The 23,192-nt window shown below is 41.3% G+C and overlaps 1 protein-coding gene across 4 annotated transcripts in view; it reads right to left on the bottom strand.

The window, feature by feature from the left end:
* Positions 1-206: 206 nt before the first annotated feature.
* CAMSAP3 (calmodulin regulated spectrin associated protein family member 3) overlaps positions 207-23,192 on the bottom strand; it is a 91,609-nt gene continuing 68,623 nt past the window's right edge. For 3 of the 4 annotated variants that reach the window (XM_063448391.1, XM_063448392.1, XM_063448393.1), the window contains 13 exons: positions 18,675-18,813; positions 17,731-17,870; positions 17,553-17,628; positions 16,977-17,028; positions 15,321-15,358; positions 15,092-15,164; positions 9,375-11,217; positions 7,159-7,292; positions 6,520-6,743; positions 4,980-5,082; positions 3,356-3,474; positions 2,749-2,867; positions 207-1,874 (listed from right to left, as the gene is read on the bottom strand). In XM_063448391.1, the coding sequence (XP_063304461.1) occupies positions 1,572-1,874; positions 2,749-2,867; positions 3,356-3,474; positions 4,980-5,082; positions 6,520-6,743; positions 7,159-7,292; positions 9,375-11,217; positions 15,092-15,164; positions 15,321-15,358; positions 16,977-17,028; positions 17,553-17,628; positions 17,731-17,870; positions 18,675-18,813 (3,363 nt within the window). In that variant the 3' untranslated portion in view covers positions 207-1,571. Of the gene's footprint in view, positions 1,875-2,748; positions 2,868-3,355; positions 3,475-4,979; positions 5,083-6,519; positions 6,744-7,158; positions 7,293-9,374; positions 11,218-15,091; positions 15,165-15,320; positions 15,359-16,976; positions 17,029-17,552; positions 17,629-17,730; positions 17,871-18,674; positions 18,814-19,163; positions 19,307-23,192 lie in introns of those variants that run through there. The other variant, XM_063448395.1, reaches the window with a different exon arrangement.

The following is a 23,192-nucleotide window of genomic DNA, read 5'->3' as shown; positions in this document are numbered from 1 at the left end:
AACTATAGCTTTCACACTACCAATGAAGCCACACAGTAGATGCAAACCTTATTTACATCCATATAGCATCAACACTATATCCACAGTTATCCTTATTTGTACCAAATTAAACATGTAACTGGAAACAAAGCGATAAGAGCAAATTGAGAGTGGCAAATATATGGCATGAGTGTAGGAAATTTAGTCTTTGATTCTATTTTATTAACAAAACTATCTTGCTCCTAGATCACGAACGGCAAGCATCCAGGTGCCTTTGGGCTTCTAGCCCCAAAATGCTTGCAGAGAAATATGGGAGACCCAGCCTCACAATAGGTGCAGGGTTGGAGACCTGCCTACTGTCCTGGCGTATGTAGCATCCACATATAAATAGCCCTCTAAGCCAATCTTGTGGCCTTTGCTATTTACACAAGCAAGGGACCAAGCATTCCTTATTTCAAAAGGAAACAGAATGAGTAGGAAAAGCAAAACCTGGTTCAGCCACCTTCGGAAGCATTATTTACTCTTTGTCTAAACAAGGATAGGACCAGCACTGAGCACATGTTGCAACTTACAAAAAAAAAAAAAAAAAAAACAACACATGCAATAATGCTTTACAATGAAGAGGGTGGTAATAACCAGCAGTGGCTTCACTATTCGTCTTCTGTTGTGACTGAAGCACTACCAAAAATGACTTTTAAAGCATGTCTAGGGGAATGGACGGGATACTTTGTTGAAATTTGTCACAGGGCAGTTTATGGATGGTGATCTGTGCAGAATGAGCATAGTGCGGCAATGGATCACACATACACAGGTTACCAAAAGGCAGTGTGCAGAGTAAAGTTGGGGAAATACTTTTCATTTATGCCATAAACCTGTATGGCCTTTAACAGATATGTTGAGTACTTGGGAGGGGAGGGAGTCAATAGGATCAGAACACAAGATAAATGTGAGCAATACAAACAGCAAAGCATGGCAGCATGATCGAAAAACAGAAATTATAGAAGGCACCTTTTTTCAGACATTGCCAAGAAGTGCTGTAAATGGCTAAAAAAGGTGTTAGCAAGTGGTGTGAAGTTAAGGCACCAGCTTTGCCTTAAAATTAAAAGGGCAGTGGTTACTATATTGGCACACATGAAGGGCAGTGGGTTATAAAACAAAGAATAGCCAATTCTCCCCAAGCAAAAAAAAGTGGCACCGTCTTAGTATAAGTCATGGGTACAGTTTAACACACATTACTCAGGACCAATCAAAAAGGTAATAAGAGTTGTGTGTGAGTCACAAAAAACAGCAAAACGGTAAAAGGCTAGGCTGTTGAGTAGGCACCAGCTTGGTTCATGCTTTGATGAAACCAAGGCCACGTGATTAAATAGAAAATTCATTTGATCTCAGCTGCGGTGATAAAATGTTAATAGGATTGCACTGGAAGCAAAAAAAAAAAAAAAAAGCCACCCGTCTGACCTAAAAGAAAAAAAAATGGACAGCACATGGGCTAAGACAGAACAGAAGATAGCTAAATGACTTCCAACTGAAACATGGTCACATCTTGGACCACATAATTCAGGCATCTGTCCGTACACAATAAGAAGGAATATTTATTTGGGGGTGCCAGCTTTCTTCGGAGTAGTAGGCCTTTTGCTCTGCCAGAGATGACCCTGAATGGTGAAGGCATCAACACTCATAGACATGGTCTTGCTGGGTATCTGGGTAAATCTCTTTCGGTCTGAGCTATACTTGTAGATCTCTTCAACCATGGCTAGACTAATAGTACGAGGGCCATAGCCTGCCAGCCTGGTCAGTTCTTCCGTCTCAGGCATGAAGGTGTAAACTGCTCTGAACTGACAACTACTGTCCCGGAACAAAATCAAGAAGTGGTTGGATGCACTCTTCTCAATGTCCTGTGGAGGTAAAGAAGGGAAAAGGCATAACTCACTTAATAATGCAAACCTCACAGACAAGACAATATTCCTCTGACACTTCAACTCCTGCATCAGGTTACGGGGAAATATGTGACCACCACCACCAATGAGTTATTCATTAAACACAGAATTGGAGCCCAATTTAATATTTTTCCCTAAAGTTTGCAAACGCCACTCCAGTAGCATTTTGGCTATTTTAACGTAAACTTTGTTTAAATTCTTTGCCATTTAGAGGTTAAATCACTGTTTATATAGCCCTACCCGTATTTCCATTGCCTGTGAATCACACAGCCTCCAAGAAAAAAAAAATAGAAAATTAAAGGTGTTTTTTTTTTTTTTTTATATTTTTAACTGACCTAACAGCACAGTAGGTTTACGTTAGGCGTTCATATAAAAAAATTAAACACACTGCAATAAGGGAAGTTTACAAATTAGACCTCTTTTCAGGAAGTGTGCAGGGAGGCTGTGTGGGCTACATAAACAATCAGCGTCAATGAAGAAAAAATTAGGCTAAAGTTGTATTGGTGGTTAGAGTGTCTCACTAAGATAGAGATCATTATTACAATACACATTTAAACCACCAGACAACTAAGACTATTTACATGTAAAGAGAGTGTAGAAGGAGATAATTAAAAACCAGAAGTTGTAACCTTCACATCACTTAAAGTTAACTTTTTAACTCATCTGAAGGACATGCCCGCTTTTAACACCAAGTTTTAAAGGGCATCCATTTTTATATGAAATTTTGAGGACACCCATATTATGATGATGAATGACACTCTAAAGTAAGAGTTTTCAAATCCATTAGACATCTTCTGTGTACCTCTTATTGTTTAGGATCTACATAACTTACCTCTAGCACTTTGTTCTTCTGGGTTTCATTCACTTTGCCAGCAAGGCAGCAGTGAGATAGAGCATTGTGTATAATAAATTTGTTTGATTTAGCACTTGGCTCTTTATACAGTCGGGGACCTAGTTTAAGGGAATACAGACAAATACACAAGTATAAGAATTACTTAATGTTTGTAAAAACACATGATTGCGCAAAGCCAATTATCTAATGTTCTCAGTACACGAGCAGTCATCTCACATGAAAAAACCTTCATACAAACCATTAATCATAAAGCGGTACAGAACATGTGCAAGAAACACTATGATACTTGACCTGCAACGGCTACTCTTTAAGATTCTATCTGCTGTGCACTAATCCTCTCATTAAGTCTAACCAAATCAAGTGGCTGTCCACCAGGGAAACTATACAAAACAATTGCAAAATATAAGCAATCCATTACAAGGAAACCCAGGTATGATCCATAGAAGAACATAAGAATGTTGCTTGACAAGGTTTTGGCTGGTATCTATAATCAAACCACCACCAGTGGGTTTTATTTTGCTTTGTTCTGAAATAGAAAGTCAGCCAAGAGAATTATTTTAGATGGGATCATCAAAAGGGAAATTACCAGTGTATTCTGGGATTGATGCTGGGGAGGATGCTGTAGACCCTGTGTCCCAATCTTTATCCCCATTTTGGGTAAACAGACCACGGTTGGGAGACATCAGACCAGATGGAGAGACCGCTCTGTGAAAGACAGACAATAATTGAGGGACAAAAAATATGTCATAAAAACAGCAGCAATAATAAAAAGTGTACAAAACAGACATGTCACAGTATAAAAACAAACAAACAAGTATTTGGAGTAGGTAAGGAAAAAATGAATATATCACGAATACTATTCATGCATTTGAGAGCTACTCAATTTTGAATTATAAATGTTTTGGTAGAAATTAATCATTTCTAAATGCCAACCATAATATAACCAGGAAAAAAAATGCAATAAACAAATATTGGCAAACCCTATTTAGTCAGCATTTTAAAAATGAAAAAAAATTATAGAAGTATTGCAGTATGAAGTGATTTTTTTTTTTTTATTGGTCTAATACACATTAAAAGAAACTCTCGACAGTTTCCTCTCCTCTTCAGGTCAGAAAAAGAGAGGGGTCTGAAGCCTGGTACAATTGTTCCTTTAAAATGTATTCTTAGTCTAGCAAAAAAAGAGAATTTTATATATTAATTAGGAAGTCTGAAATATTGGAGCAAGGGAATTCCTTTTGGTGGGAGAGGTTCCTCTTCTCTCGTGATCAGTGCCCCTTCTCTGCTGATCCCTTACTTTATTATTTCCACCATTTTCCTGGTGTTCATTGGTGCGAAGGAACTGTAATTGGGCTAGTCCTAAATAAAGCTCCCCCACAACCTGTTCTATAGTAATGTCATGCATGACTAAAGAGTGAGACTCAAGAAGCTGTGTCTAGATCTTGCTGAAACAGCTCCTTGTGGCTGTGCTACACTTAAAGGGACACTCCAGACCCCCTAGAGCACTTTCACTTGCTTAAAAACTGTGTGTGAATAGTGTGTTTCTCCCCTCCCCTCCCCCCCCACCCCCCATTTTGCAAAAAGTGTAGACTTCAATAGAAATTTACACTTTTATAAATCAACCTCGTAACACCTCCTTGGCTTTCGAGTAGACAGCAGGTCTTGTTACTTCCTGGTTTGGTTAGCTCAATTGAGCTAAACTCAAGAGATAGCAATTGCTCAGTACACCTGCCTTGCAAAGACTTCTTACTGAGCTGCACTGAGAAGTCTGTGTGGGATTAGTAGGGGATAGTTTGTAAAGGCTGCAGACAAGAGAACTGCAGGGCTTGCATATATATTTTAAATATACCCACTTGTGAAAAAATGCATAATTAAATGCATGCATGTTGCAATGTGAGGTATATCTACTTAACCTTGATTTTTTATGTATTTTGTCCTTTGGCAGAGAAATGTCCTGCTATACACTTTGGTATTCAGCCACAGGTGTTATACCCCACATTGAAGGCAGCTACTACTGGTTCAATTTTCTCTTACCCATTGGGAGAGAGCAAGTGGAGATTTTTTAGATTTTGAGCCTTGCAAGCAAAATTTTTTTTCTTACCTTAGTAAACGAATAGATAAACCATACAATACCCATATTTATTGATGATCTTCATTTTGCATGCAACAATTACATAAAAGAAAGCTTAATCTTGTCTGTACTCTTTGGTTACCTGGGAGACCGTGGTGACCTCCTCATTGTTCCACTACCGTTTTCATTCCCCACTGTGGATAGGGACATCGTAGATTGAGAGTAAACTTTACTTAGCTTGGAACCTGAAACCAAAACATGGAAAATAACTTGGTCTCCATTAGTTAGAAATGAATACCATATAAATAAATTATAAAGGTTTGATACATAGGTTAATTATACCTCCAATTTTAAAGTCAATAAGCCCATTTGTTTGTGGCCTTATTGCAAATGTAATTGGTTTAAAAGTCATTAACAAACAACATTTGGACATTTGTTGGGTCAGACAGTGTTTGAAAACAGTCAGTCTCTATGGTCTTCCCTGCACAAAAGGTCCAACAACCTGGCCCCTTCTGTAGGTCGTAGGTCTGTCTAAGGTAGACATTACACACTTCCTTCTAGCCATGCCAATTCATACCAGCAATGGTGCAGTAATAAACTGAAAGCAGTCCGCTAATTCTCTCAACCAATCACAGTCACCCAATGCTGCACACACTAATGCTTACTCATTAGCACGAGTAGCATTGAGGAGATGGACTACTGAGGACATTAACCCCTTAAGGACCAGACTTCTGTAATAAAAGGGAATCATGACATGTCACACATGTCATGTGTCTTTAAGGGGTTAAACCATAAAAAACTGCTTAACACTGAATGAAGGGACAGCGCCAGGGAATCCAGACACTATACCCACGTCAAAAAGATGAAGCATTTATAGTGCCTACACCATCAGTGATCAGCTGTACGGTTCTGTCTAGCTCATAAAAAGCTGCAAAGTAGTTCTTTAAAACAGAGACAACCCTTTTTCAACTAAATTTTAAGAACGCCCTCATAGCATTCCAATACTGTCAAGAGTTTACCATGGCTATAACAATCACATGGCAATTGAGCTTGTACAGGACTTTGCGTTGAAAGCAGGAGTTCTAATCGACTAGGCTTAAAATTAACCTTATCTCCTCCTCAGTAAGCAAGTGAAAGAGAGAAGTCCTTAGTGGCTAGTGATGTTACATGAATTGCAACAAATATTCAAAACATACAAAGATAAGGGGCCTTCACTGAAAAAAGTGGTGTCTCCTCTATCTTTGGATGGGTTTTACATTTATCTTTTTGCCACATGGTTGAATTTTTGTCTCAAAGACACACTTCCTTGTAACATAAGGTCTCCTGTGTCTAGTAGTGTCACATAAATTATGCTTTTTTGGGCAACCATGGATACTCTCACTATAAAAACGGTTACTCTCCCTCCTGGAATTCGATTGCATGTAATTAGAGTAGTATCCAAAGACCCATATCCTTTGGCACTCAGAAAGCAGGAGCCCAAAATATATGTTTGGAATGTAAAAAAAAAAATTGTTTTGATCCTGAGAAAAGTCAGAACATGGGACTAAAACGTCGATCTATGTTAATGAATACTAAATAAAGCCTTGAAGTTTATACATACATATATAATTTTTTTTATAGTTTCAGTACGATAGACACACGACAGCCCATGCAGCTCCCATAAACACATTTGTTAACCTTACCCAGTAATCCCCTGACTGGACTCCGGGAAATTACAGAATCATCATGGAAGACTGTCTTAGGGCGTGGTTTTTTAACTCCCCGTACGGTCATGGGTCTCTGTTTCAGGACCTTGTCCAGGTCTTCCATGATTTTCAGCTGATGTCGGCGCTCATACTCTTTTCTTGTGAAATCTCCTCTACGTGTTACAACCTCTTCTTTGGGTGGTGGTTTCTCAGGTTGAAGGCTAAGGAGAGGAGATGATGAAAACAAATGTCTTAAGCTCTTTGGTTTGAGATATATCAAGATGTAATGGTGCAATGATGCTACTGAAGGTACTATGCCACTTTAGATATTCTGTAGACTCTATAAACCAGGGATCTCAAACTTTGACCCCCAGATGTTTATGGACTACAACTGCCAGAATTCTTTGAAGACAACAGATGGTCATATAATGAAAGCAGTTGCAGTTCAACAACAGCTGGAGGGGGGCAGAGGTTGTGATGCTTGCCATAGGTAGACTAATAAGTCTTGGAAATTACCTTGTACAGGAATGAAAACTTTCACTCTTAAGATAATCTTTGGCAGAGGTTATGTTGACAATGTAGAGAAGTGATCATCCTAAGAGGAAAAAAAAACAAACTATCCATAGAGACACTGACCTGGCCTGCTCGTTCTTCTCTTTTTCTTCATCTTGTGATTGTTTCTTCTTCTTTGCTTCTTCGGCCCTCTTTTGTTGCTTCTCCAAAAGGGCAGCCCGCCTCTGTGCCATTTCTCCCTCTGTCCTCGCCTCTCCCTTCAGAAAGAATAAAAATGATAAGTTTGCCCAAACTGGTAACATCTACCAATCAGAAATAACAATAGCATGACCATCCATGTGGCAATTTTTCACAAAGGCAGCATTTAGAACTTCCACATGAGGTCTACTTCAATACTCCAGTCTGAAATAATCCCCTCTTGCTGTAGTTATTCTTTCACTGAGCAAGTTTACTTGTTTAGCTCTCTTTAACCTTTTATATATATTAATGTTTCCTTCTATGTGCCCTCTACTAATGCTTACATTTTACCCCCATTCACTATCAACATGTATATGTATATCACATTCCTGTTATTACTTTTGTTTTCAATAGCACTGGAAAATAACTGGCGTAAAAAAAAAAAAAAAAAAAAAAAAGAATAGAATATGTTTGTAACTTATAGCTGCCAACCTAAGGCACATTCGCTGACATATAAACAGAGTTTAAAGAGTGTGAGAGTGTGTGTGTTTACACAGACTCACACTTTATTTTTTTTTTAGACCCATAACTACTACATACAATGAAGCATGGACTGGGTGGGGGTAAAAGCCTTCCCAAGTATTTCTTTAACCCCTTAGGGACCAAACTTCTGGAATAAAAGGGAATCATGACATGTCACACGTCATGTTTAAATAAATGTTTAAAACAAATATTTTCATGCTCTCTTTGTTGGTGGAAATTCCCATGAGATGTCTTAACAGGAGGACTGGTTACTTGGCATTAGAATCAGACCGTTCCACAGTTATGCATCTTTTCCTGTCTCAAGAGACACGAAACCTTAAGAGTATCTTGTTAGCAGACAGGATTACCTGGCATGACCCTCTAGAAAAGATTTACTCAAAGAAGGTCTTAAAATGTCAAGGTCTACACTAGGTCTACCCAGGTCTTAAAAATGACTTGCCACTGCAAGCCTGTAGAGTCCATGGCACACTCAACGGGGGTGAATTTCTACTTGACAATAGCTAGGGGACATTATGAGCCCTGTTCAAAAGATTTCCAAGCCTTTGCAGATTTTATTATTATGGTCAGCTTCATTGTTCTGATTTAAACTGCTTCTACCTTATTATGTTAATAGACAGTGTCCCACTTCATAAAATGGCATATAATAATCTAAGCAATGGAGCTCCAATTTATACAGACTACTATCCCATGAGGTTTGTGTACTGCTTTGCTATAAATTGCATATCTGGATTTTCATTTGTGATTGACTTTGACTTGTACTTAAGTACAACTTTATTAAATGAATGTATTTAATATGATTTTAATTTGTTTGTTTATAATTCAGTGGCATGCATGCCAACATCTTTATACAATAGGATGGATACTTGTTTTCAGAATGCGTGGGGGGGAAAAAAAGTAAACAGAAGAGTGGTATTCTAAAATGTTCAAAATGTCTAGCTTATATACTGGGGTGTTGGTAGGTGTCAGGTGATTCAGTCAAGACATAAATTTGGTAGCCCCTCCTACATATCACCTTAAGACTGCCCAATGCCCCTCTAGATACCATAACAGCGGTATCAGCCAACTGAGGAAGCCACATTAGGCGAAACGCATTTTGACAGCATTTTACTTATCTTATGAATTTTATTTACATTTGTTATTTTACCTGTATCCAATAAATAATTTTTATTTTAGATACATCTGGATCCCCTGCAGTTTATTACTGGGAGACATTTTCCACACTACAGACCAGATATCCAGACCATTCAGAGAGGGATTTGGATCACCCATAAAAGATCCTAAGGCCATACACACCAGAGCCAGGTTTAATATTGGCTCTAATTTTGTGAGTGCTTTCTTGCATGTGTTATTTTTGCTTTGTAATTATCTGCACTATTTGTATACCGCTCTGTCTCCACAGCATTGCTGAATTTGTTGAGAAGAGAGGAAAGTATAATAATTTGCTCCACCTATTGTGTTTGTATTGTAAGATACAAGGCTGTCTTTAAAGGGCAGTGAAAGAAAATAATAAAAATAATAAAAAAAAATGTAAAAAGACTAAAAGCAGTTGATAATACATAACATGTTTGAATATAAAAAGCAGAAAGGAATTTTGAACTGTCCTTCCTGCACTCCATTACCTTAAAGAAAAATCCAATGCCTCTCTGTAAAGAGCCTTCGTCTCCTGGGCTTTGTTCTAAGGAATCAATTCCTTCCACCTCAGAGTCCTCTGTAACCCTTAGGTTAGAAAGTGGGATTTCAATTAAGCTACTTCTCTTTTCCTCTTCATCCTCCCCAGTTAGGGCTCCTACACCACTGCTCTGTGGAACCACTGAGGCAATGGGACGAACATTCCCATTGCCTTCAAAATGTGTAAATGAGTCTGCATCTTCGATCTCATTTTTCTCTTGATCAGAGAAGTATATAGAAGACCTTGTTTGCACTGGCACTTTGCTTGGGGAGAATTTGCGTAGGTGAGGTATAGTATCCACATTGTGTGGAGGGGTAAGGACTCTATTAAGAGGTGGGATCTTAAGCTCAACAGGTCTATTATGCTTAGGACTCTTAGGAGGGACCGGCAATATTTGGAGAGATCTTCGAATATTGGGCTGAGGAGACTTTGGAGCCAAGCGAGAAGGTGACTGAGAAGGAGATGCAGAAGATGACCGGGGTGCTTGTATTTCCCTTGTTAGTCTTGTGGGAGGTGATGACTTTGGTCGATGTTGAGGAGACGGTTTTGGAGCTGGTATGACCCAAGCTTTGCTTTCCTTTTTCATAAGTTTGTCCTGCTGATCAGACAGCTTTTTCATGTCTGTTTGAAGAGATGACAGTGCAGAATTTAGCTTAGCTACAGCACGGTTATAATCTACCAAATTGCTATCCAGTTCACTCTTTGTAACTTCTGGTGAAAAGCTGACTTGCTTGTCTCCTCGGGATTTCAACAGCCCTTCCTGCATATTCTCAGTTTTACCCTCTTCTCCACTTGGTTTCTCCCTCTCCAATTCTTCTATTTCTTTTGGGAGGCCTTCATCAGGAGACATTCTCTCATTCCCTAGACCATCCTCTTCATCCTCCTCCAGTCCATCTTTTTTTTTCAGTTGAAGGAAAGCAGTCTTGCCAAGCTGCTGACGATGCTTTGCAAAGATGGCTTCAATTCTCTTCTTTTGCGCCTCAATGGCTTTTCGCTTCTCTTCAAGTCTGGCACCCAGCTGGGTCATCTCAGAGTTTAAGGCTGGGCTTTTTACAGGAGATTCCTCCGCCTTCTGGGCCCAAGTGGTGGTTGAAGGGCTGACTGATAATGAAGATGGGGAACCTTCTGAGGTTGTTTTGGCATCCAGCTTCTTTTTAATCTCTGCAAAACTGGTCATTTTTGAACCCGAACCAGCAGAGGAATCTGCTTGAGAGCTAAGAGAGCTTCGACTAGACTCTTGAGTTGGTCTTGTTTCCTCAGCATCAGAGTCTAAGCTGTTGTCCCTCAATACAGAATCATCATCTCTTGAGAGCCTTCTAGAAGTATCATGTGTTCTGTAAACACCAAGATTTGGCATTACCGATTCCTCCTCCACTTTTAGGGGTTTAGACTCCTCCGGGGAGTGAAGAAAAAATCCATCAGGAGCACCTTCTGGAAGGAGTCGAGTCTCTGAGCTGTGGATGATTTGCAGGGCCTCTTCGATGGTGGGTAGGTCTGAGTGCACTCCAGGGCCACTCCCAGATTTCTCCTGAGCCTGAACATCAGAAGTCCCTTTCCCAGTCAGAGGAACTTTCTTGAATGTACGTGGCTGCACTGGACTTTCTGCTGGATCCTCAGGTGTGGTATAGGTAGCTCGGGTCATACATTTTGGTGAGGGTGGAGCATATGCAGGAGGTGTAAGGCTGTCGGAACTAACAGAACGTAGCATGTTCACAGGATTTCCCATCACAATGTCTACATCACTATCCAAGCCAAAAGGAATGCTGAATGACACTGCTTGAGAAAGCGGGTGGCTGTAAAGAGAGCAGACAAGATCAACATCACAACTGCATATCTGACACTATTTAAAGAACAAATTAGCTATTAATATATGCTGCTAATATTAATATGTACTGCTAAATAGCAATTCGTCGGTTCTAGTCTTGTCCAGTTTAGAGTAAGAGGAGCAGCTTAAGGTGTTCTCTGGATAATTTGAATACCCAATTCTGTTATATATATCATGTCCCAGTAAATCTGAATATTTTCACAGCACCACCATATGTGGATGTAAGAGTCTATACCCTCGTGACAATCCGGTGAGGCTGTAGGATGCATTTTAGATATCCTAGATGGAACCAAGTGCCATCTCGGATTAATTTTTAATTGCAATTCTAGCAGATTTAGGCAATAAATAAAAAATAATAAAAAAAATAAAATAAAAATAAAATAAAAAACTCATTCGTTTTGGGATTATTGCAATCCAATCTGAATAAGCAATGTCATATATTAATAGCAGCTATGTATCTACTGTATAGAAGCTGGAAATCGCAGGAAATACCACTTTGGTCAACTCCTCTAAATCAAATCAGTATAGAAAAAAAATGACCAATAAGATAACTAAGGAAGGTGGTCATAAATGGGATGACTGGATATGATCTATATAACCCTATGAGGAAGGAATTTGAAAGTGGCACTTGTACGATGCATGTGGATATTAGTACATAACCCGTACGATGTCGCTCTCTTATAATATTTAGCTGTTATGAGAACAGAATTTTTTATTTTTTTATTTCAGTTTGGACAGTTGTGGTAGAGTTTTTGTTTGGTTGTCTATATCTCCTTGTATTTGCATTCCAATCTAATCTAATTGGAAAATATACTGTATTGGTATACAGTTGTTGACTATTAAATGACAACTATATGCAATTATAATTTGAAAAGCTCTATAATAAAAAATAAAATGTATATATATAAATTTGCATTATAAAATGCACTTCATCTTGTATCAGATTTTTAGCAGGAAATACATGACTGAAAGAGTAAAAAGGTATTTTTTTTAAAGCGCATCTCCTTATTCCTTCTGATGCTTTCCTGCCTTTTTGCACAGGGATGGTAAACAAAATCTGCACACCAGCCAAGCCACAAGACTTGCTTTTCCCACATAAATCACAAATCTGCAGTGATGTTACTACCGCAAAGGATTCTGGGTGGGCATATACAAATTAGTTTAACAAAGAATCAAATATTTGCCTCATTCCATTTTAAACATGGATTCCTTTGAGTCTGTGTTTGCTGTATACAGGGCCGGCCTTAGGCCTTTGGGTGCCCTGTGTGAAAAATCTTCACAGAACCCCCCCCTTCCCACACACCCTGTCACACACACGCAGGCAGTCACACACAGACAGCCACACAGACATAGAAATATAGAATGTTGTGACGGCAGATAAGAACCATTCGACCCATCTAGTCTGCCCAGACAGTCACACACACACACACACCGTCACACACACACACACACACACCGTCACACACACACACACACACACCGTCACACACACACACACACACACACCGTCACACACACACACACACACCGTCACACACACACACCGTCACACACACACACCGTCACACACACACACCGTCACACACACACACCGTCACACACACACACACCGTCACACACACACACACCCCGTCACACACACACACCCCGTCACACACACACACCCCGTCACACACACACACACCGTCACACACACAGGCAGACAGTCACACACACAGGCAGACAGTCACACACACAGGCAGACAGTCACACACACAGGCAGACAGTCACACACACAGGCAGACAGTCACACACACAGGCAGACAGTCACACACACAGGCAGACAGTCACACACACAGGCAGACAGTCACACACACAGGCAGACCGTCACACACACAGGCAGACCGTCACACACACAGGCAGACCGTCACACACACAGGCAGACCGTCACACACACAGGCAGACCGTCACACACACAGGCAGACCGTCACACACACAGGCAGACCGTCACACACACAGGCAGACCGTCACACACACAGGCAGACCGTCACACACACAGGCAGACCGTCACACACACAGGCAGACCGTCACACACACAGGCAGACCGTCACACACACAGGCAGACCGTCACACACACAGGCAGACCGTCACACACACAGGCAGACCGTCACACACACAGGCAGACCGTCACACACACAGGCAGACCGTCACACACACAGGCAGACCGTCACACACACACAGGCAGACCGTCACACACACAGGCAGACCGTCACACACACAGGCAGACCGTCACACACACAGGCAGACCGTCACACACACAGGCAGACAGTCACACACACAGGCAGACAGTCACACACACAGGCAGACAGTCACACACACAGGCAGACAGTCACACACACAGGCAGACAGTCACACACACAGGCAGACAGTCACACACACAGGCAGACAGTCACACACACAGGCAGACAGTCACACACACAGGCAGACAGTCACACACACAGGCAGACAGTCACACACACAGGCAGACAGTCACACACACAGGCAGACAGTCACACACACAGGCAGACCGTCACACACACAGGCAGACCGTCACACACACAGGCAGACCGTCACACACACAGGCAGACCGTCACACACACAGGCAGACCGTCACACACACAGGCAGACCGTCACACACACAGGCAGACCGTCACACACACAGGCAGACCGTCACACACACAGGCAGACCGTCACACACACAGGCAGACCGTCACACACACAGGCAGACCGTCACACACACACACAGGCAGACCGTCACACACACAGGCAGACCGTCTCACACACAGGCAGACCGTCTCACACACACACACACAGGCAGACCGTCACACATAGTTACCTCTGTTCATTGTGGAGGCAGTGCAGCTCCTGGATTCTGGTTGTTGGGGGAAGCAGGGACTCCTTCCTGCTTCCCCGGCAGCAGTTACACGGCACTTTTAGACCCGCCCCCGCCACACGGTAAGGTCTGCCCCCACTGCATATTATTTTTTATCCCCGGCGGCCATGTGTGAGCTGTGTCGGCTGCACGGCGCCCCCGGCTCCATGTGCGGCCGCACAGCTCGCACACCCCTAAGGTCGGCCCTGTCTGTATACAACAGCTTTGAAACACAACTTGGGAAAAGATGCAAAGCCAGAGAACCACTCAAGTCTTATGGCTTGACTGGGGTGAAGATTTTTGCTTAAAATTGTATTAACTGTCCACAGACTTCAGGTGGAAGGGGTTTTCAATCGTAATTTTTACCCCCACCATAACCTTTTTAAGAATATATATATATACACACAAATAAATATATAAATATATATATATATCTGTAAGACAAGAGAAAAAAAACAAACATAAAAAACAAAACACTGAAGACATAAAAAGGTTGCCAACAGCCATATTGTTTTTCTTCTTTTTACCACAATGCCTCATACACATTTTAATAGTCATATATATTTGTCAAAACTATTAATGGAGTAATTTTCAAGCTGTAATAAATGTTTGTTGCTATTCCCTATTCTGTATGTAGATGTGATTTGAGTGATGTAATTAATAGAGTTGTTAAGGTTTCAACTATTAAAGATAGATACTTTACACTGGCCAAGACTAGCCATGTTTGCAGAGCTTACTGCTACAAGATATACGGCGTTATACACACACAAGATATACGGCGTTATACACACACAAGATATACAGCGTTATACACACACAAGATATACGGCGTTATACACACACAAGATATACGGCGTTATACACACACACAAGATATACGGCGTTATACACACACACAAGATATACGGCGTTATACACACAAGATAGTGTTGTGTCCTGAACTAAAACATACCTTAGTGGATTTTTCACCCAGGTCTTCCCAAATCCTTCCATGTGGGACATTGAGGAGGAATGGGAAAGGGGTCCTACGAAACAAGCAGCAAGAATGTATTATGGCAAACATAATGCCTGACAAAGAAACCACCTCAGCTAGCATGGACGGATGTGCGATTGCAGTATATTAAGTTAGTGCCTCCACAAGTAAAAGTTAGACCTTACAATCCACACAATTGTTTCCTTACCTGTGGTTCCAGGTCGGAAATTGAAGACTGGAGAACCCCTGTGACAATACAGAACGTAAGAGATAAATATTAAACAAATTAATGGTTGGCAACATTCAATGATGAGTAAAGATATTGACTTGCTCCATAAAAGGGATATTTAAGGTTAGATTTGGCCAATTTTGTAATGCATTTTACAGATCGTGCATTAAAAGTTTATGTAAAAACAATACATGCAAAGTAATTCCTATACTTGTTGTAAATACACAGGTTTTAACGTTTAGTCAGTAAGCACTTCCCAGACCAGGAAACGGCACAGCCAATCACAATGCTCTGTTAAAACTCTAACCGTGTGTAGTTTGCTCCAATTCCAGCAAAGCAATGCTATAGGGAGTTGTCGTTCAGCTCTCTCAGCTTTCTGTTGCAGAAAGTTAAAGGGAAACAACAGGCACCCAGATCACTTCATCTCATTGAAGTGCTCTTGGGTGCAGTGTCCCTATCACCCTTAATCCAGCAATGTAAAACAATGCAGTTTTAGAGAAACGGCAATATTTACATTGCAATGCTAAGACGACCTCTAGTGGCTGTCCACCAGACGGCTACGAAAGGTACTTACTGTAGTTTCACAGAGTTTGACCCAAGGGCAGAGGGACACTTTAGGGTTTGGAATACAGAGAGATGTAAGAGCTGAATCACGCTGCACCGAAAGCTTTGCACTGCAGCCGCTCAGGATAATATAACCATGAATGATAACATATAACTACAGTTATTTTATTGGAGCAAAAATGAAACACTGAAAATTACATTTGAAGGGCATGAAGATGTCCTTGAAATGAACTGAAAGAGCAAAAGCAAAACATTGTGTAAACAACATAACATTAGTTTAGATTTATACATTTTTATTTTTTTCCCACATTGATTGCATGTTCATGAATGTTGATTAGTTGATGGCAAATAATGCAAGTGAATCCAAATAGCTAGGAGCTGCTGCAATGGGACACCCATTATGGATCCTTTTTATCTTTGCGTCACAAGCTTCCCCAAAATGCTCTGCTTGAGGTTCTTGGAGAGGCATCATCCACCTCCTCTCTCTCTTTCCCTCCTACCGCTTCCTTATTCTCCTTAACCTTTCATTTCGAGCATTTCTTCCTAGCGTTAACTCTTCTCCTTTTCCGCTTTCTTTTGTATGTTGGTTTTGATGTACGCATGTTCAATTGGTTGCCTGTGTGATTTAGGAATTTTATATTTTTGCAGCTTTTGTGTTGGATGTAATATTTTGTCCTGATTTTTCTTCCCTTGTATGCCCTCTCCTGCTTAAATAAATAGTTGTAACTTTGCCAAACTAGATGGGTCAAATATTACTTAACTGCTGTCACAGACCATGTTTAGCAAAACGGAGATCATATTTAAAATGGGATGCAACAAGGAGGAATGGATGACAGGAGACAAACTGAGTAAACTTTAGGCAAGAAAGAATAGAAGGAAGAGACTGTGTAAATTTGTTGAAAGTTGTAATAGGATGGATCTCTTTAAAAACCCAATATGCAAGTCCTGGCTGTATGTTGCTAAGGATGTCTTTATGTTCTACCTATGGTAAAACACCTATTGTAGACTGTTCTTTCAATACCACCGAATGGAAATACTAGTTATTAGGCTGTATTTGCAGTTAATACATACCCTCCACTGTTTGCGCTCGTTGGAGTGGAACTGTCATTGGGTGTGTTCAAGTCTGAAACAGAAGTGATAGGTTGTTTTTTGTTAGTTTTGGCTTTTTTGAGGTGGAGGGGGGGTTATTTTTAGCTGCTGTGGTGACTATTTACACAAAGGCCTGCTTGATGTTGTAACCTGCCCACATCATCAAAATCTATAACTCAAGCAACACATGCTACAATTCTAGGTTTTGCTTATTCTCGATAAAGCAAGTGGGCTGCTCCTATACATTTGTAAATGTAAAACTCACATTCCCACATATAAAAAAAAATATATATTAAAACTGCTGCCCAACAAGTCTGCTTATTTTAGTAGTAATAATCTATGCAGTTTTTTTTGGGGGAAATCAAAAGTTTGAATTAAATAATTAGATTTTACAATATATATTTGTATATTCCACATGGGTCATGGCCTGGTTATAAATTCCCATGTGCACATAAATTTACCTCTAAACTACCCTTTAATCGTCCACATTATGTACCCCAATCCACACACTACAGGATCAAAATATATTCCATATGTCTCCTAGCCAACTTTACTTACCTTTGGGTTGGACAAACTCTGGTTTGGTCACTTCGAAACACAAATACAATTCAGCCAACAGAGATATAAGATTCAACTGAGATAGATAACGAGAGAGAACAGAAACAGATTAAGGTATGGTTCTATTCACATAAATCTAAAGATAAAGGAGAAAAAAACAACAAAAAACTGTTCTCACCCGCAGGGCAGTGGGCACGTACAGAAGATCTTCCAAGGACAGAGGGCAGAAGGGGGGTAGATGCTGAGTATAGAATTCCCTCACAAGCTGCAAGTTATAGAGACTATCTGCTACCGACATGGTGTCTTTCAAACAGACATCTGAAAGAAAAGAAACAAACACGGTGGAAATTTAGGGATGTTCTATGCATTAGAAACTTACATCAAACCCCACAAAGAATAAACAAACTACTGTACACTATATTTTTTGTGTTTATAACAAACTCTAAACTATTGTGCCTGATTACTATTCATTTATAGAATGCCATAATAAATATAAAATACACTATCCCATGCTGTAGATCAAGCCTAGACTGGCCATCAAGCAAACCTGGCAAATAACCAGGCCGTGTTGGCCATGGGTCGACTGAAGAGAGAGTGTCAGACAGGAAGGAACAATAAAAGTGGTCTACACAAACCAGAGGTGCAGATCACAAGCTCCACCCACCATGGATCATCATGGGCCATTCTCTGTCTTGAGGGACAGGATAATAAAGTTGTTCTAATTCCCTTCCCTTCAAAACCAAGCAGCACTACAAACAGCCTCCTCTACACACTACACCACAAACAGACATCTACAAACACACACACACACACCATAAGCAGTCACCACCACACCTCCTCACACTACACCCTCTCCCTGTACGTCTTTTGTCTTTTGCGGTCCTACTTATGGGGCACCTAAAGTGTCCAAACACAGCACAAGAGTATCATTAATGGGATATTGTAACAAATATATATATATATACACACACACACACATTCGTTTTTTTTAATCTTAGTCCTAAGGAACATATTTTATACTAGAATCCTAGACAAAACATGCAATGCAAGTCTACCATTCTGCAACAAGGCCTGATGTATAATTCAGTAAAGTACAAAAAAATCACAGTACTACTCACTCACCTTGCAGTCTGAGTTCTGAGGGGCAGTAATAGTGGATGGTAGCTGCCAGGGCACTCCCATTTGATAGGTCCCTCAGGGAAGAGACTGCTGTAAAGCATGGTGTCTGTCTAGATAGTGCTTTATCCTTCCGATAACGTATCTGCAAAGATATTAGGAGTGAACGGACACTTATTATTTCTACAAAACAAAATCTGAATACCCTCTATATTCTAGGGACATGGGCCAGATCTATATTACTGGAGGTTTAAGTGATTAATACCCTCAGAATCTATCTAATGACCCTTAGCCTGGCTCAGATCTACAATAATTACTGTATTGTTTACATGGGTTCCACCCACCAGCACATAAACCATAAAGATCTAGGGGCCTCCCATGGAACTATTGCACTAAATGGACACATCAGATTGTTCAGAGACATCTGCTGTCCCCCACACCCCTTCTCCAATGTTTCATAAATCCTATAATTATAGAGAAGCCTTTATCATTTACCTCCATCATTTATACAGGGTGTAGTACTCAAATCTAGATTTATTACTCCAGTGTGCTTTATCCATACTCTACTGTGTCTGTCAGATGTTAATCCTCACACAAAATACAAGACACTGTCTGAACATGACATGCAACCACTACAAGGGTGTGTACACACAAATAAATGCTCTCTAGGTGCATTCAGCAAGCTGCAAAATAATACAAATAAAATTAAAATATAGATGAATGGCACACAAAATTGGTATTATTGTGTCAACAGGGAAATTAATGGAACATCCAGAGGGGAAAAAAATATATAAGTGCATTTAACAAACCTGTTTTTCTTCCTTTTATAAACATAAGATCAAAAGGGTACATCTCTCATACCAATGGGAAATGCAAAACAGATTAATCAATCAGTCTTTTATAATAAAAATAAGCATGTTTTCTAGGGAATAGAATATTCACAGCAATCGCAATTCCAATTTCCATCCTTTCAAGATTTATAAAACTACCACCATTAAAGTGGCACTCCACTGTCCAAATACAAAAATAATTAAATATCAGTGTTTAGAAGACATACATAATTAAATGCACAATTTCATTTAGTATTTTTTTTCAGAAGCTGCAGCCCTCATGTCTAAAGTCTTTGCAAGTCCTCTTCTAACTCCACCCAGAGATTTTGTTACAATGCAATCTCAGACTTTCCAATGCAGCTCAATGAGAAGTCTTTGCAAGGCAGGTGATCTGGGCCATTGCGGCCTGTTGAGTTTAGTTCCACTGAGTTAAAACTACCAGGAGGTAACAAGACCAGTTGTCCTATTGACAGCCAGGGAGATGTAACAAGGGTAATTTATAAAAGTGCTAAATTCTAGTGGAATCTGCACATTTAGTAAAATGAAAAAAAAGCTGTTAACAAAATGTTCTTTAGCAAGCTGAAGTGCTTTAGGTGTCTGGAGGATACTTACCTGATCCCCGGTTACCCTGCCATAATCTCTTTACAGAGATGGGTTACACTTCTGCAACACCCACCTCCAGTCTGCCCGGGATCCTCCCATGGTCTTCACCTATTTTCCTTGCTTGGTGACGCTACACCAAGCAGGGCAAACCTCCTCCTCCTGCCAACATACAGGCTTAGTTACCAGCGTCTGAACAGAGTGATGTCAGTCACTCTCTTCCTATACTCCCTAGCCAGTGCTAGCAGAGCTAGGTTGGGAGTTACCATAGCAACCACAGTGCATGTGCAGTGGTTACCATGCGTGGAGAGTAAAAGGACCACTTGCGGGAGCTCCCTGTCAATTCTTTGGCATAGAGTCTGAAATGGTGGACAGGTTGGAGAACAATATATAGGTTTGCTAGCAAAACTACTAGCACGATTTATAGATCTAATGTCAGTGGATTGGTGCGGGGGATGACAGATCTCCTTTAAGTTGGATATTAATGATGTACTGAAAAACTATCAAAAATATCAATGTTCCTTTCCTGTTTATACACTGATTATTTTTAATGCAAGTGGAGGATAGCCCCAATATAGCAGCAGATCCTTTTAGACAGTATTAAGGAAAGGTTTGCCTAAGCAGATATCAGCCACACTGTGGTGGCCATCAGCTTAATGACAGCTAAAGCAATAAAAAAAATTATGTGATAGGTGGATGGGACTTGTATAATAGGCACACATTGTAGTAATACTAGAAAATGTGAATTAGTATATTTTCTACTCGTGCACAGAGTTTGGGGAATATTAAACAGAATAATCATTTTTTTTTTTTTAATCACCATGGAATAGTAGAACCTGGGCTATCAGTTTCCCCAAGTAGCCATTAACTATATATGTTCGGATCCATAAATATCACTTACCGTATTTATCGGCGTATAACACGCACTTTTTTCCCCTGAAAATAGGGGAAAAATCGTGGGTGCGTGTTATACGCCGATATCCCATAATTACTTACCTGTCCTGAAGCGTGGGCCGGCTTCACAGCGCGCACCGCGGTACAGGAACTTTAATTTAAGGTTCCGGTTTCCGGCGGGACTGAAAGGAAGTGTGCACAATAGTGTGCACACTTCCTTTCAGTCCCGCCGGAAACCGGAACCTTAAATTAAAGTTCCTGTACCGCGGTGCGCGCTGTGAAGCCGGCCCACGCTTCAGGACAGGTAAGTAATTATGGGAGGGGAGGAAAGTACACTATGGGAGGGGAGGGGAGGGGGAGGAAAGTACACTATGGGAGGGGAGGGGGAGGAAAGTACACTATGGGAGGGGAGGGGGAGGAAAGTACACGAGGGGAGGGGGGGGAAGTACACTATGGGAGGGGAGGGGGGGGGGAGTACACTATGGGAGGGGAGGGGGGGAAGTACACTATGGGAGGGGAGGGGGGGGAAGTACACTATGGGAGGGGAGGGGAAGTACACTATGGGAGGGGAGGGGGGGGGGAAGTACACTATGGGAGGGGAGGGGGGGGGGAAGTACACTATGGGAGGGGAGGGGGGGAAGTACACTATGGGAGGGGGGGGAAGTACACTATGGGAGGGGAGGGGGGGGAAGTACACTATGGTTAGGGGAGGGGAGGGGGGGAAGTACACTATGGGAGGGGAGGGGGGGAAGTACACTATGGGAGGGGAGGGGGGGGGGAAGTACACTATGGGAGGGGAGGGGGGGGAAGTACACTATGGGAGGGGAGGGGGGGGGAAGTACACTATGGGAGGGGAGGGGGGGGGAAATACTATGGGAGGGGAGGGGGGGAGAATACTATGGGAGGGGAGGGGGGAGAATACTATGGGAGGGGAGGGGGGAAAATACTATGGGAGGGGAGGGGGGAAAATACTATGGGAGGGGGGGAGAATACTATGGGAGGGGGGGAGAATACTATGGGAGGAGGGGGGAGAATACTATGGGAGGAGGGGGGAGAATACTATGGGAGGAGGGGGGGAGAATACTATGGGAGGAGGGGGGGAGAATACTATGGGAGGAGGGGGGGAATACTATGGGAGGAGGGGGGGAATACTATGGGAGGAGGGGGGGAATACTATGGGAGGAGGGGGGGAATACTATGGGAGGAGGGGGGAATACTATGGGAGGAGGGGGGAATACTATGGGAGGAGGGGGGAATACTATGGGAGGAGGGGGGAATACTATGGGAGGGGGGGAATACTATGGGGGGGAGAATACTATGGAAAGGGGGGGGACACTATGGGATGAGGGGGGAATACTATGGCATGAGGGGGGGGAATACTATGGCATGAGGGGGGGGAATACTATGGCATGAGGGGGGAAATTTCCTGGAATTTCTTTCTAAAAATGAGGTGCGTGTTATACGCCTGTGCGTGTTATACGCCGATAAATACGGTAGTTTACTTTCCATAAATCACTTTCCTCAACTTTTGGATCTCATCACTTTCATCTTATTAGTAAATATGTGGGTGGAGCAGAGAGACACTGGATGTCATCAAGAACATGACTACTACAAATGCAGAGTTTACTAAATGGAGAATTAAAGACAATTCACAGTGAATTTCAGGCCAAAGTCAATTTGGCTAATTTGGTCTTATATTTGAAATTCCTTTTTAATTTCCAACAATAATCCTTTTCGCAAATAACTCCAATTGAGTTGGGTCTGTCTACATACATCCAAATCAGTGTAGTTTTCAATCTCCTCTAATAGAGACATCTCCAACTGTAATGTGTTAACTAAGGCGATTGCTACATATGTGCACATCTTTATCAAGCTGTGAATGCACTTAATCTCATGCATTAGCTGTGCACTCGGCAATTAATTAGACTGTTTCCACGTGAATAAATCTCTACTGGACTAGTATCCTGGTCCATGGAGAGAGGAACCATGCTGGGATCCATTTTCACGTTTATTATATCACAAGCCATCTGTGGTTTGGGTAATATATCTGTAATAGTTACAAAAATTAGCCAAAGGTGAAAGAAAAAAATAGGATGATTAACCTGCCACCAGACTTGTGTGTTTCCCTTAACTAGATTTGATACAACTACAGAATAGTAATTAGTTATGGCAAAATAGCAATACAATATTGGTAAGGCCA

This window comes from Pelobates fuscus, chromosome 3 (assembly GCF_036172605.1).
Source record: "Pelobates fuscus isolate aPelFus1 chromosome 3, aPelFus1.pri, whole genome shotgun sequence".
Lineage (NCBI taxonomy): Eukaryota > Metazoa > Chordata > Amphibia > Anura > Pelobatidae > Pelobates > Pelobates fuscus.
The sequence above is the reverse complement of the archived record's forward strand: the minus strand, read 5'-3'. Positions and strand labels throughout refer to the sequence as shown.